Genomic DNA, 13,283 nt, shown 5'->3' on the forward strand with positions numbered 1-13,283 from the left:
ACCTGTCACCACTACTAATGTGTCTATGTCAGGGACTACTTCTATCCCCCGTCACATAACAGTTCTGGGGGATTCCTTCTTAGAACCATGAATTGGGTAGTTCCTCTGCTTTTCCGCTTGGAAGGTCCCTTCATAATATGACACTACAGATGGTATCAGCAGTCACTTGTCAGTGTAATCTAATCTAATGACTGAGAGAGACTGCTGCCTCTGGACTCCTTAGAACGGAAAGAGCAGGGATTTCATTCAATCAGTTATACAGTATTTTAGTACCTGCTCAGCTCTTCCTGCTCTATAACATGGGGACAATAGGTTAGACAGCATTTTCATGGTGACAGGTTCTCTTTAAAGTGTCAATCAAATGATACTCTTCCACTTGATGTTCAGATTGGACATAGGAAGAAGCAGCAGCAAGCCAAAGGGTGGAGCCACTAAGGCTGGCAGATCAGAATGGGGCATGGGACGACATACGGCTACCTCGGAAATTGCACTTACAAGCGTGCAGTGGTTTTTCTCCATGCCTAATCTGAGGACAGGGGACCATAAACATCAGCCAAATCCGACTAACATCTAACATGTATGGTGGAATCAATACCCTGTCTACTCTCGATCGTCTTGCTGGTAGGTAGGAGTCTGTCAAAGCCCCCCCTCCCCCCAAATTCAGAAAAGGCAATCACTTATAGAAGTGAATCCGACAGGGAGATCAGGTTACTGTCTAGGGCTGCGTTCACCGTCCATAAGGTCCACAAATCTACGAATGTGTGAATGCAGCCTAAGGCTGCGTTTCAATTGGTCAAATATTTGTGTGAGTAAACACGGCCTTAAGCCCCTATTACAGGTGGGCATCTCCGAGGGCAAGAGCGCACCGATCTGTCAGGTCATCACTCACTTGATCTTCATTCCCTGTTGGCGCTGTTAGACATGCCGACAGCAAGCAGGTAAATTGGGGGTGGCTGCGGGAGGGGGGGGGGGGGGGGGGAGGGGGTTGCATTATAGGACCCCTAGTTTACTATTTTGCCACTGCTGTACACTGACCAACACCTAGGAGAAAAAAAAACACAACTCATTGCTTTGCCAAGTAACTTATGTTAAAGTCTTTAGTCAACCCTTTTTATGCCGCCCATTCGGTGCATCAAGTTGAATGAAGTCAACTGTGCATGCAACGTTATGGTTGCGGCTGTTATAACTTGTATGGGGGGTGAGAGGTCTTTTAAACAAATATCAACTATGCTTACCTGCTCACGCATCTATTTCTGTCAGAAATTGCAGACAGACTAAGAACCCATTTGTATGGACCTGTTGTCACAGGTCTGTGCTGGGGCCATGATCCATACAGCAAAAAAATTGCTGGCTGGTCCTAGTAGAAACCGCGATTGTGGCATGGATCATTATTCATCTATGAATGGGACAGCACTGCAGATGTGTGAACCCGGACTTAGGAATTTACTCTGTTTACTTCATAATCTTAACTGCAAACCTGAATTTTTAATGATTACTAATAATGCAATTGGTAATTTTGCTGAACATGTATATCTGATTAGTAAGGAAAAAGAAATCAGTTATCTATGGCAATGAAGGGGTTACACTGTATCGGTAAGCCTCTTGTAAAAGCCATTTCACTTTGTAAACAATTTATCTTATAAACCTGCAAGTGGCAATAATAAATTTTGCAACATGAAGCAATACTGCAAAGTCAATGCGAGTTTCACAGCATGTACTATATATAATCACTGGTCTGGGTGCCAAATTCTAGTATTTCATAGGCAGCCATGATGTCCCAAATTAGGTTTAGTAAGTGCAGTGCATCAATGGGATGTCTATATAGTCATAGCATAAAGTAGTGTAAACACATACAGGATGGACTTTCAGCAGATTACAGCAACAACTATGAGGATGGGAGTTAGGAAGAAAATCTCACGCACAGGCAGCAAAATGTTGCGTATGGTGCTAGTATTAAATAGGTACTGTCACTTTAAAATAAATAACTTTTCTGACATGCAATTTCCATCACGTCTGGAAAAGCAAAGCTTCGGCATTGGTTGGCTCGAGGCATAAAGGGAATTGTGGAAGGTGCGTGAAAATTACAATGCAGAACATCCCCTGTAGTGATACAAAAAAGGTGGAAAGCCAGGTAGTAAAGCACAGAGCCAAGCACTTCTTTTGGCTCTAGGTAATGACTGGTGGGGCTCTTTGATACCATTAACTCTCTCCTCAAACCCAGAGTGCAGACACGCACCAATAACCTCTGCACTGAAGACTAAAGGCCTTATTCCACGGAACGATTATCGGCCGATAAACGTCCCGTGGAATTAGGGCTGGGCGATTAATCGAATTAATTCGATTAATCGTCCAGAACGTTGAAATCGATTTGATTTTTTGTGAAAATCGTAAATTCGATTTTCACAAAAGATCATTTCGGGCTGTGGTGCCGGGGAGGAGCTGAGAGAAGGGGGCTTGCGGTGCAGGCCGGCGGGAGAGCCGTAGAGGGGCGGTGTGGGTGAGCGGGGAGAAGATGCTGGGTGGCCAGGCTGGAGAGGGGCGGTGCAGTGCCGGCGGCCTCCAGCCACTGACAGCGCCGCCGCTGATCTGCCCCCGCCCCCTCCACTGAGCGTCCCACTCCCCTCCCAGCCAGATATGGAGGTCCCGGGTCTGTGGAGGAGGAGGCCGCAGTGACTACAGTAGGTGGTGATCGCGGCGCTGCTCGTCCTGGAGCTATACAGCGGGATCGGGGGGCTCGGTGCAGACCCCCGTTCCCGCTGTATAGCTCCGTGACCCGCAGCTATGCGATCACCACCTACTGTAGTCCCTGCGGCCTCCTCCTCCACAGACCCGGGACCTCCATATCTGGCCGGGAGGGGAGGGTGTGTGTGGAGGTGAGAGGAGGAGGAGATGTATGTGCCCTCCTGCTCCAATCACCTCCAGCTGCACCAGTCACCCCCCAGTCCCCTCAGTGTCCCCCCAATCCCCTCATTGTTCCCTCAGTGTCCCCCCCCAGTCCCCTTCAGTGTCCCCCCCCCCAGTCCCCTTCAGTGTCCCCCCCCAGTCCCCTCAGTGTCCCCCCAATCCCCTCATTGTTCCCTCAGTGTCCCCCCCAGTCCCCTTCAGTGTCCCCCCCAGCCCCCTTCAGTGTCCCCCCCCAGTCCCCTTCAGTGTCCCCCCCAGTCCCCTTCAGTGTCCCCCCCCAGTCCCCTTCAGTGTCCCCCCCCAGTCCCCTTCAGTGTCCCCCCCCAGTCCCCTTCAGTGTGTCCCCCCAGTCCCCTTCAGTGTGTCCCCCCCAGTCCCCTCAGTGTCCCCCCCCAATCCCCTCAGTGTTCCCTCAGTGTCCCCCCCAGTCCCCTCAGTGTCCCCCCAGTCCCCTCAGTGTCCCCCCAGTCCCCTTTAGTGTCCCCCCAGTCCCCTTTAGTGTCCCCCATTGTCCCTCCAGTCCCCCAGTGTCACCCCAGTCCCCTTTAGTGTCACCCCAGTCCCCTTTAGTGTCACCCCAGTCCCCTTTAGTGTCACCCCAGTCCCCTTTAGTGTCACCCCAGTCCCCTTTAGTGTCCCTCAGTGTCACCCCAGTCCCCTTTAGTGTCACCCCAGTCCCCTTTAGTGTCCCCCAGTGTCACCCCAGTCCCTTTTAGTGTCCCCCATTGTCCCTCCAGTCCCCCAGGGTCACCCCAGTCCCCTTTAGTGTCCCCCAGTCCCCTTTAGTGTCCCCCAGTGTCACCCCAGTCACCCCTCATCTATACCTGTACTACTACACCCCTTATCCACTATACCTCCACTCCTACACCCCCTATCCACTATACCTCCACTCCTACACCCCCTATCCACTATACCTCCACTCCTACACCCCCTATCCACTATACCTCCACTCCTACACCCCTTATCCACTATAACTCCACTCCTACACCCCCTATCCACTATACCTCCACTCCTACACCCCCTATCCACTATACCTCCACTACTACACCCTACGTAGATGGAGGCACAAACATGATTTCCTATACTATATGGGGCCTCTGTTACACTGGAAATCAATACAGTTGTTGTCTAAAATATTAAAATAGTATCTGATGCTGCAGGGAGAAAATGTTCTGTTTATTTAGCAAAAAAAGGAAAAAAAAAAATCGAGATTTAAATCGAGAATCGTCAAAAAAATTTTTTAAAAAAATCGAGATTTTATTTTTTGCCCATATCGCCCAGCCCTAAGTGGAATAGGAGGCAACGATCAGCCGACATCATTCATGTCGGCTGTTTGTTGAAGTCATTTGTCTTTCAACATGTTGAAAGACAAACAACTTATATAGCAGCAATCTGCTGCCATCGCTCCGTGGAATGAGCAGACCGCCGCTATATACAATTGGCTGCCCGGACAATTAGCGATCACCCGGGCAGCCCCCCCACAGCTCCCACCGGCCTCACCCGCTCGCTGCTGCCGCTTTCCACCTACAGGGCTGGTTGAGCCATAGCATAGATCAGTATTATCGGCGATCTGTACATAGTCTCTGCCTGAGACCCGGCAGGACGGAGGTAAATGGCTTACCCCCGCCGGTCAGTACAAGCGATCGGAACCAGTCAGTCAGTGACAGGTGCTTGTCCTGTCACCAACTACCCTAAACGCTGCGATCACTATAGATCGCTGCGTTTAAGGGGTTAATGACAGGCAGCTGCAGGATTGCAGCTGCCTGTCATTGTCTCAGCCCAAAACACACTGATGTGTGCAGGACCACTCTCACTGCAGCGGTCCCACACACATCAAAAGCCCCTGAAGTCAGGAAAGTATATATACGCTCCTGCTGCCCGGGGTATGGGCAGCAAGAAGGTATATATACAGATGGCTGACGTGTAGGGGTTAATATAAATGTATACTCTTTTGTTTGAAAATCACCTTCTGCTAAGTGTGAGGAGTAAGTGGCAACATGGGCCGCTCTGCTGCCATCAACGTCTGTGTCGGGAAAGGCAGGGCTTAGACAGTTCCCAATTCACTGCTCTGATCAAGTGCTGCTGCACAGTGTTATATAGAGCAGTATATATAGAGTAGTATATTCTTACAGTAACTGTTGGGAGATGCTGTCTAACACTATAGCAGAGCGTGTCAGCCTCTCCACAGCAAGTGGTGACTGCTATAACACCACTAGCAGGGGTATTCTCCTCATTTCAACTAACAGTTAAACCTCTAGGTAAATATTTCTGCAAATACAGTCATTCAGCAAACTTGCCTCCTTCTCCTGATATGCTGCTTATTTCCCCCCCTCCACAACAAGTGCTCAACTATGGGAGGAAAAAAGCAGCGTATCAGGAGAAGGAGACAAGTTTGCTAAATGAACGTATTTGCAGAAATAATTTTAACATGACAATAGTAACTATATTAGCTGAACTAGAAATACCCCTTTAATCTGCAACATAGACGATCAAAAGAAGCCTACCGATCCGTACACCACACACTTATAGTATCAGGTCATATTAGGTAAAAGTGCTGTAATACACTGATAGCAGGAAGATAGAAGAACAAAACATTCAGCTGCATCTAGCTGAGGTTCTGCAACTGTTCTACAGATCTTAATGGGGTTTGCAGGAATTGGTGCATAGTCATCAGATTTAGACTCACACACTACACTTGGATTATACCCTGGCACACTGCTTGCTACCTGTGCACCACTGGACTGTTCACCTGTATCTGTTACCCAACCTGCAGCTTTAAAAAACTACAATTTCAAACATAGATAAGTTAAAGAGTCACTGTCGTTTTAGGGGGGTTTGTTGCAGAAATCAATAGTACAGGCGACTTTAAGAAACTTTAATTGGGTTTATTAGGATAATAAGCCATTATCTGCATTCAAAAACTTTCCCCAGGTCCCCACCTCCCTCCTCTCTCTCATCCACTGCTCATTATCAGGAAATCTCGACTCTTTTACATCAGACATGAGGATTACACAGTGGGAGCTGTGTGAAAGATGGTATTCAGAGATCAGAGAGGTCAGTGTTTACTTCAGAGGAGATAGCCCAGTGATGTAGCTGTAAATTAACTCTTTGTTGTCCTGTTTTGGTGCCTCATCTCCCTCCACCCCTCCCCTCTCCATAGAAAACCATGAAGACAGGGGGGAGAGCTTCAAACTGCTTTTCATGATAAAAATGCATTTTTCGGGTAATAAACCCAATTACTAAGTTTCTAAAAATCACCTGTACTGTTGATTTCTGCAAAAAAAAAAAAATGTAAACGACAGTGACACTTCAAAGCGAATGTGGCATCAGGTATATCACTTTAAGATTTTTTCATCAATAGACTGGTGTAGGGATGCCTCTGCCCTTTTTTTGAACTGCGGCACGATTCCTGCACACAGCACCAGTCACCGGCCTGAAGCATTAAAGTGACTGTACCACCAGGCCCAGGCTGAAGCACTGGAGGCGGCCGACCCACCCTTATTGGGAGGAAACCCCAGCCCCTCTATGATAGGGTTCCATTGATTCTAATGGAGTCCCGTCATGGAGGGGCTGGGGTTTCTTCCCACTGGGGGTGGGTCGGCCCCCCTCCAGTGCTTCAGCCTGGGCCTGGTGGTACAGTCACTTTAAGAGGAAAGTGTGACGAAACCCCTCTATAACACGGCTCCATTCATTCTAATGGAGCCACGTCACAGAGGGGAGGGCAGGAGGTCACACTGGGGGCAGGCCAGTGCTTCAGGCCGGGCTGGTGAACAGGAATAGACTGGTGCCATGCACAGGAACCGGGGGTGCGGTTCAAAAAAAAAAAAAAGAGAGAGAGCTGTGGAAACAACATGCCTGTGCCAGCGCCGGTTTATTGATGTAAAAATCGATGTACCTGATGGTCCATTCGCTTTAACCCCATAAAGTTGTGCTTCCCAAGCTGTGCAGAACTACAGCTCCCAGCATGCCCTGACATTTTGGCTCTCATACCATGATGGAAGGTGTCGTTCTGCAACAACTGGAAAGCCGCTGGCCGGAGAACATGGTCCTATGTTGTGTAGAAAGGAATACGTCCACAAAACAACTTCTGATCAATACGAGTAGGCTTCCTTATCACCTATCTGGCTATGTTCACACACTGTTTTAGATAAATCCACCATCAGGGTTTCTAATATAATACCATTCCATTAGAGAAGCTTCGGCAGTGCTTTCCAGCTGCTGCAAAACTACAACTCCCAGCATGCTTTGAGGACAGTTGTAGTTCTGCAGCAGCTGCAGGGCTCTACAGACTGAGCGGGCACATAGCGGCCTCTGCCATTCACCTGTCCAGGAGCTGCTGCAGGGACACGCTGTTGGGCTCCGACATGACGTGCTCCCTGCTCCCCGGCTCTCGTCACTCCCCTGACGGCCTCACACGTCCATTCACAGTCCTCCCGGTGAGAACAATCCCGTACACCGCGTATAACGGGGGCCGGTCCTTGTTATTGTTATCAGGTCACCACCAGAGTCGTCGCTCCTGTACCGTCATGTGACCCGCCGTCTCGACGTGCTACGTCATACGCGTAGTGACGTGAACCGGAAGTGAGGGACCACGAGGAGGCGTTGCTTAGGCAACCGCTGGAGAGATACTAGAGGTCCCATAAGCCTTATTGATGTGATGTGCTGCCTGTGGGAGCTGTAGTATGACAGCAGCTGGGGAACCACCATGTACAGAGACCTTTATCAGTTGTCACACTACAACTCCCAACCAGCAGCTTTACAAGTAGAGCAGCAGAGCACTCACCTATCCAGGGATGGGGAACCTCGGCTCTCCAGCTGTTGCAAAACTACAATTCCCATCATACCTGGACAGCCAAAGCTTTGGCTGTCCTGCCCTGATGGGAATTATAGTTTTGCAGCAGCTAGAAAGCCAAGGTTCCCCAGCCCTAAGTCTTGTGCCATGAGGTTATCTTGTCAGGAGAAATCCAGCAAAAATTTTATTATTGTATTATTTTGCCCCCCCCCCCCCCCCCAAAAGTTATACAAATCACCAACATACACTTATTACGGGAAATGCTCATAAAGTGCTTTTTTTCCCTGCACGTACTACTGCAACAAGGCTTCACTTCCTGGATAACAATGGTGATGTCACTTCCTGGATAACATGGTGATGTCACTTCCTGGATAACATGGTGATGTCACTTCCTGGATAACATGGTGATGTCACTTCCTGGATAACATGGTGATGTCACTTCCTGGATAACATGGTGAAGTCGCTTCCTGGATAACATGGTGACGTCGCTTCCTCGATAACATAGTGATGTTGTGACGGTGGCCATGAAGGGGTTATTACTTTGGGTAAAATCATTGTAATCCTTAAAATGGCTTTGGCCTTGTAACTGCTTCTAGAAGAAGGAGAGGAAAACTGGCAGCACGCCCATGAGAAAAGCACCATGAACCTACATCGTAGTCATAATACAATGCTAGGAAGAGACACTTATCTATAAACAATTTATGGTAAACATTATGCATACCTCCCAACTTTTGCTGAGAGGAAAGAGGGACAGTCACGGCAATGCACCGCACCCCTATAGCCACGCCCCCATAGCCACACCCTCATATCCACGTCACCTATTACCATTATATAAAAAACAAATATCACCACATCATGACTTATACCCCCCCTTACCATTACTACATAACATCCACTATATAAAGACCAGTATCTCCACTACACTGACCCATATGGATGTAGATACAAATGGTGCACAGGCTCTGCACACCATCTACATGATTACAGTACAGCTATATTCAGTGACTCACAGGGGGCGTCTTCTCTGATTGGAATTGCTCACTTTTTCTCTTCTTCTCCATCTTGTACAGTCCATCATGAAAACCACTCCTGGCAATGCCGGGTTCCTGAAGAATCTGCCAGACAAATATTTTAGGCTTTTTGCTTTTGCACCATCCTCACCATTTATACTAAGTCCCCATCTATATTGCTCTGCACTGTAACAGTGCTCACTCTATGCCACCCTGTAGTGTTTAGGCCTACTGTGGACCCTCAAATAGTACTTAGGCCCCTCTGTGCCCTCATATAGTAGATACACCACCTCTGTGCCCTCTTATAGTAGTAAGACCCCTCTGTGCCCTCATATAGTAGATACCCCACCTCTGTGCCCTCTTATAGTAGATACCCCACCTCTGTGCCCGCATATAGTATATACCCCACCTCTGTGCCCTCATATAGTATATACCCCACCTCTGTGCCCTCATATAGTAGATACGCCCCCTCTGTGCCCTCATATAGTAGATACACCCCCTCTGTGCCCTCATATAGTATATACACTCCCTCTGTGCCCTCATATAGTAGATACACCACCTCTGTGCCCTCATATAGTAGATACACCACCTCTGTGCCCTCCATAAGGAGATAAGCACAGGGGGCACAGAGCTGGTGGAGATAAGCACAGGGGCACTGAGAGCTGGTGGAGATAAGCACAGGGGGCACAGAGCTGGTGGAGATAAGCACAGGGGAACAGAGCTGGTGGAGATAAGCACAGGGGCACTGAGAGCTGGTGGAGATAAGCACAGGGGCACAGAGCTGGTGGAGATAAGCACAGGGGCACAGAGAGCTGGTGGAGATAAGCACAGGGGGCACAGAGAGCTGGTGGAGATAAGCACAGGGGGCACAGAGCTGGTGGAGATAAGCACAGGGGCACTGAGAGCTGGTGGAGATAAGCACGGGGGCACAGAGCTGGTGGAGATAAGCACAGGGGCACTGAGAGCTGGTGGAGATAAGCACAGGGGCACAGAGCTGGTGGAGATAAGCACAGGGGCACAGAGAGCTGGTGGAGATAAGCACAGGGGGCACAGAGAGCTGGTGGAGATAAGCACAGGGGGCACAGAGCTGGTGGAGATAAGCACAGGGGAACAGAGCTGGTGGAGATAAGCACAGGGGCACTGAGCTGGTGGAGATAAGCACAGGGGCACAGAGCTGGTGGAGATAAGCACAGGGGCACTGAGAGCTGGTGGAGATAAGCACAGGGGCACTGAGAGCTGGTGGAGATAAGCACAGGGGCACTGAGAGCTGGTGGAGATAAGCACAGGGGCACTGAGAGCTGGTGGAGATAAGCACAGGGGCTCTGAGAGCTGGTGGAGATAAGCACAGGGGCACAGAGCTGGTGGAGATAAGCACAGGGGCACAGAGCTGGTGGAGATAAGCACAGGGGGCACAGAGCTGGTGGAGATAAGCACAGAGCTGGTGGAGATAAGCACAGGGGCACAGAGCTGGTGGAGATAAGCACAGGGGCACAGAGCTGGTGGAGATAAGCACAGGGGCACAGAGCTGGTGGAGATAAGGACAGGGGCACAGAGCTGGTGGAGATAAGCACAGGGGCACTGAGAGCTGGTGGAGATAAGCACAGGGGCACAGAGCTGGTGGAGATAAGCACAGGGGGCACAGAGCTGGTGGAGATAAGCACAGGGGCACTGAGAGCTGGTGGAGATAAGCACAGGGGCACTGAGAGCTGGTGGAGATAAGCACAGAGCTGGTGGAGATAAGCACAGGGGCACAGAGCTGGTGGAGATAAGCACAGGGGGCACAGAGCTGGTGGAGATAAGCACAGAGCTGGTGGAGATAAGCACAGGGGCACAGAGCTGGTGGAGATAAGCACAGAGCTGGTGGAGATAAGCACAGGGGCACAGAGCTGGTGGAGATAAGCACAGAGCTGGTGGAGATAAGCACAGGGGCACAGAGCTGGTGGAGATAAGCACAGGGGGCACAGAGCTGGTGGAGATAAGCACAGAGCTGGTGGAGATAAGCACAGGGGCACAGAGCTGGTGGAGATAAGCACAGGGGCACAGAGCTGGTGGAGATAAGCACAGGGGCACTGAGAGCTGGTGGAGATAAGCACAGGGGCACAGAGCTGGTGGAGATAAGCACAGGGGCACTGAGAGCTGGTGGAGATAAGCACAGGGGCACTGAGAGCTGGTGGAGATAAGCACAGGGGCACAGAGCTGGTGGAGATGAGCACAGGGGGCACAGAGCTGGTGGAGATAAGCACAGAGGCACAGAGCTGGTGGAGATAAGCACAGGGGGCACAGAGCTGGTGGAGATAAGCACAGGGGCACTGAGAGCTGGTGGAGATAAGCACAGGGGCACAGAGCTGGTGGAGATAAGCACAGGGGCACAGAGAGCTGGTGGAGATAAGCACAGGGGGCACAGAGCTGGTGGAGATAAGCACAGGGGAACAGAGCTGGTGGAGATAAGCACAGGGGCACAGAGCTGGTGGAGATAAGCACAGGGGGCACAGAGCTGGTGGAGATAAGCACAGGGGAACAGAGCTGGTGGAGATAAGCACGGGGGCACTGAGAGCTGGTGGAGATAAGCACAGGGGCACAGAGCTGGTGGAGATAAGCACAGGGGCACAGAGCTGGTGGAGATAAGCACAGGGGCACAGAGCTGGTGGAGATAAGCACAGGGGCACTGAGAGCTGGTGGAGATAAGCACAGGGGCACAGAGCTGGTGGAGATAAGCACAGGGGCACAGAGCTGGTGGAGATAAGCACAGGGGCACTGAGAGCTGGTGGAGACAAGCACAGGGGCACAGAGCTGGTGGAGATAAGCACAGGGGGCACAGAGCTGGTGGAGATAAGCACAGGGGGCACTGAGAGCTGGTGGAGATAAGCACAGGGGGCACAGAGCTGGTGGAGATAAGCACAGGGGCACAGAGAGCTGGTGGAGATAAGCACAGGGGGCACAGAGCTGGTGGAGATAAGCACAGGGGCACAGAGCTGGTGGAGATAAGCACAGGGGCGCAGCTGGTGGAGATAAGCACAGGGGGCACAGAGCTGGTGGAGATAAGCACAGGGGGCACAGAGCTGGTGGAGATAAGCACAGGGGGCACAGAGCTGGTGGAGATAAGCACAGGGGGCACAGAGCTGGTGGAGATAAGCACAGGGGGCACAGAGCTGGTGGAGATAAGCACAGGGGGCACAGAGCTGGTGGAGATAAGCACAGGGGTACAGAGAGCTGGTGGAGATAAGCACAGGGGCGCAGCTGGTGGAGATAAGCACAGGGGGCACAGAGCTGGTGGAGATAAGCACAGGGGGCACAGAGCTGGTGGAGATAAGCACAGGGGTACAGAGAGCTGGTGGAGATAAGCACAGGGGCGCAGCTGGTGGAGATAAGCACAGGGGGCACAGAGCTGGTGGAGATAAGCACAGGGGCACAGAGAGCTGGTGGAGATAAGCACAGGGGCACCGAGCTGGTGGAGATAAGCACAGGGGCACTGAGAGCTGGTGGAGATAAGCACAGGGGCACAGAGCTGGTGGAGATAAGCACAGGGGGCACAGAGCTGGTGGAGATAAGCACAGGGGGCACAGAGCTGGTGGAGATAAGCACAGGGGGCACAGAGCTGGTGGAGATAAGCACAGGGGCACAGAGCTGGTGGAGATAAGCACAGGGGCACAGAGCTGGTGGAGATAAGCACAGGGGCACTGAGAGCTGGTGGAGATAAGCACAGGGGCACAGAGCTGGTGGAGATAAGCACAGGGGGCACAGAGCTGGTGGAGAAAAGCACAGGGGCACTGAGAGCTGGTGGAGATAAGCACAGGGGCACAGAGCTGGTGGAGATAAGCACAGGGGCACAGAGCTGGTGGAGATAAGCACAGGGGCACAGAGCTGGGGAAGGAGGGGGGATAAGCACCATGCACAGCTGAGGGACACCTGACAGACCCCCCTCCCCAGAGCACTCACCTCTGCTCTCCCTCCCTCCAGGCTGATGCAGGTCATGTGCTCTGGACCCTGGCAGCCTCCTCCTCCGGCCCCAGCTCTCACTGCCAGGTACTGATACTGTATAGGGGGCGCACCATAGACCTGTGATAATCCGGCCCTGGGAGCTATGGGGGAGAGAGCGGCCTCTTGTGGCCGGAGGCAGAATGACGCCTTCAGCCACAAGAGTTTTAGCAGAGCAGGAAGCTGATGTTTCCAGTGCCAGTGTGCGGGGGCGGCGGGACACACGGGGGCTGTACCGGGACAGCGGGACGTGACCCCAAAATCGGGACCGTCCCGCTGAATCCGGGACAGTTGGGAGGTATGATTATGTTGTGCTAGCCTGACTGCGCAGTACAGGAAGCTGATGACCATTTATGGACTGACCAATCAGAGTGTGACATGTATGCACTCCTAAACTCAGCTGAGCGAGGAGGTTATACCGTCTTTTTGCCTGGTGTCATGTCCTCGTCGCTAGCGCTCAGCTTACTTAATTTGGACAGGGATAGTCACTTGGGAACAAAGGAGATGAAAAGCAGATCTCGCCTTGACAATGTCACTTCCTGGATAACATGGTGATGTCACGACCTGACTCCCAGAGCTGTGCAGGCTGTGGCTGCTGGAGA

General features: G+C 51.5%; 1 protein-coding gene across 2 annotated transcripts in view; it reads right to left on the reverse strand.

Annotated features, from left to right (window-relative positions):
• Positions 1-12,705, reverse strand: part of MARCHF5 (membrane associated ring-CH-type finger 5) — a 43,535-nt gene extending 30,830 nt beyond the window's left edge. Inside the window, exons 1-2 of one of the 2 annotated variants that reach the window (XM_069978999.1) lie at positions 12,643-12,705; positions 8,707-8,811 (exon numbers count right to left, since the gene is read on the reverse strand). In XM_069978999.1, the coding sequence (XP_069835100.1) occupies positions 8,707-8,774 (68 nt within the window). In that variant the 5' untranslated portion in view covers positions 8,775-8,811; positions 12,643-12,705. Of the gene's footprint in view, positions 1-7,226; positions 7,465-8,706; positions 8,812-12,642 lie in introns of those variants that run through there. The other variant, XM_069979000.1, reaches the window with a different exon arrangement.
• Positions 12,706-13,283: the final 578 nt, after the last annotated feature.

The sequence above is a fragment of the Dendropsophus ebraccatus genome, chromosome 8 (assembly GCF_027789765.1).
Source record: "Dendropsophus ebraccatus isolate aDenEbr1 chromosome 8, aDenEbr1.pat, whole genome shotgun sequence".
Lineage (NCBI taxonomy): Eukaryota > Metazoa > Chordata > Amphibia > Anura > Hylidae > Dendropsophus > Dendropsophus ebraccatus.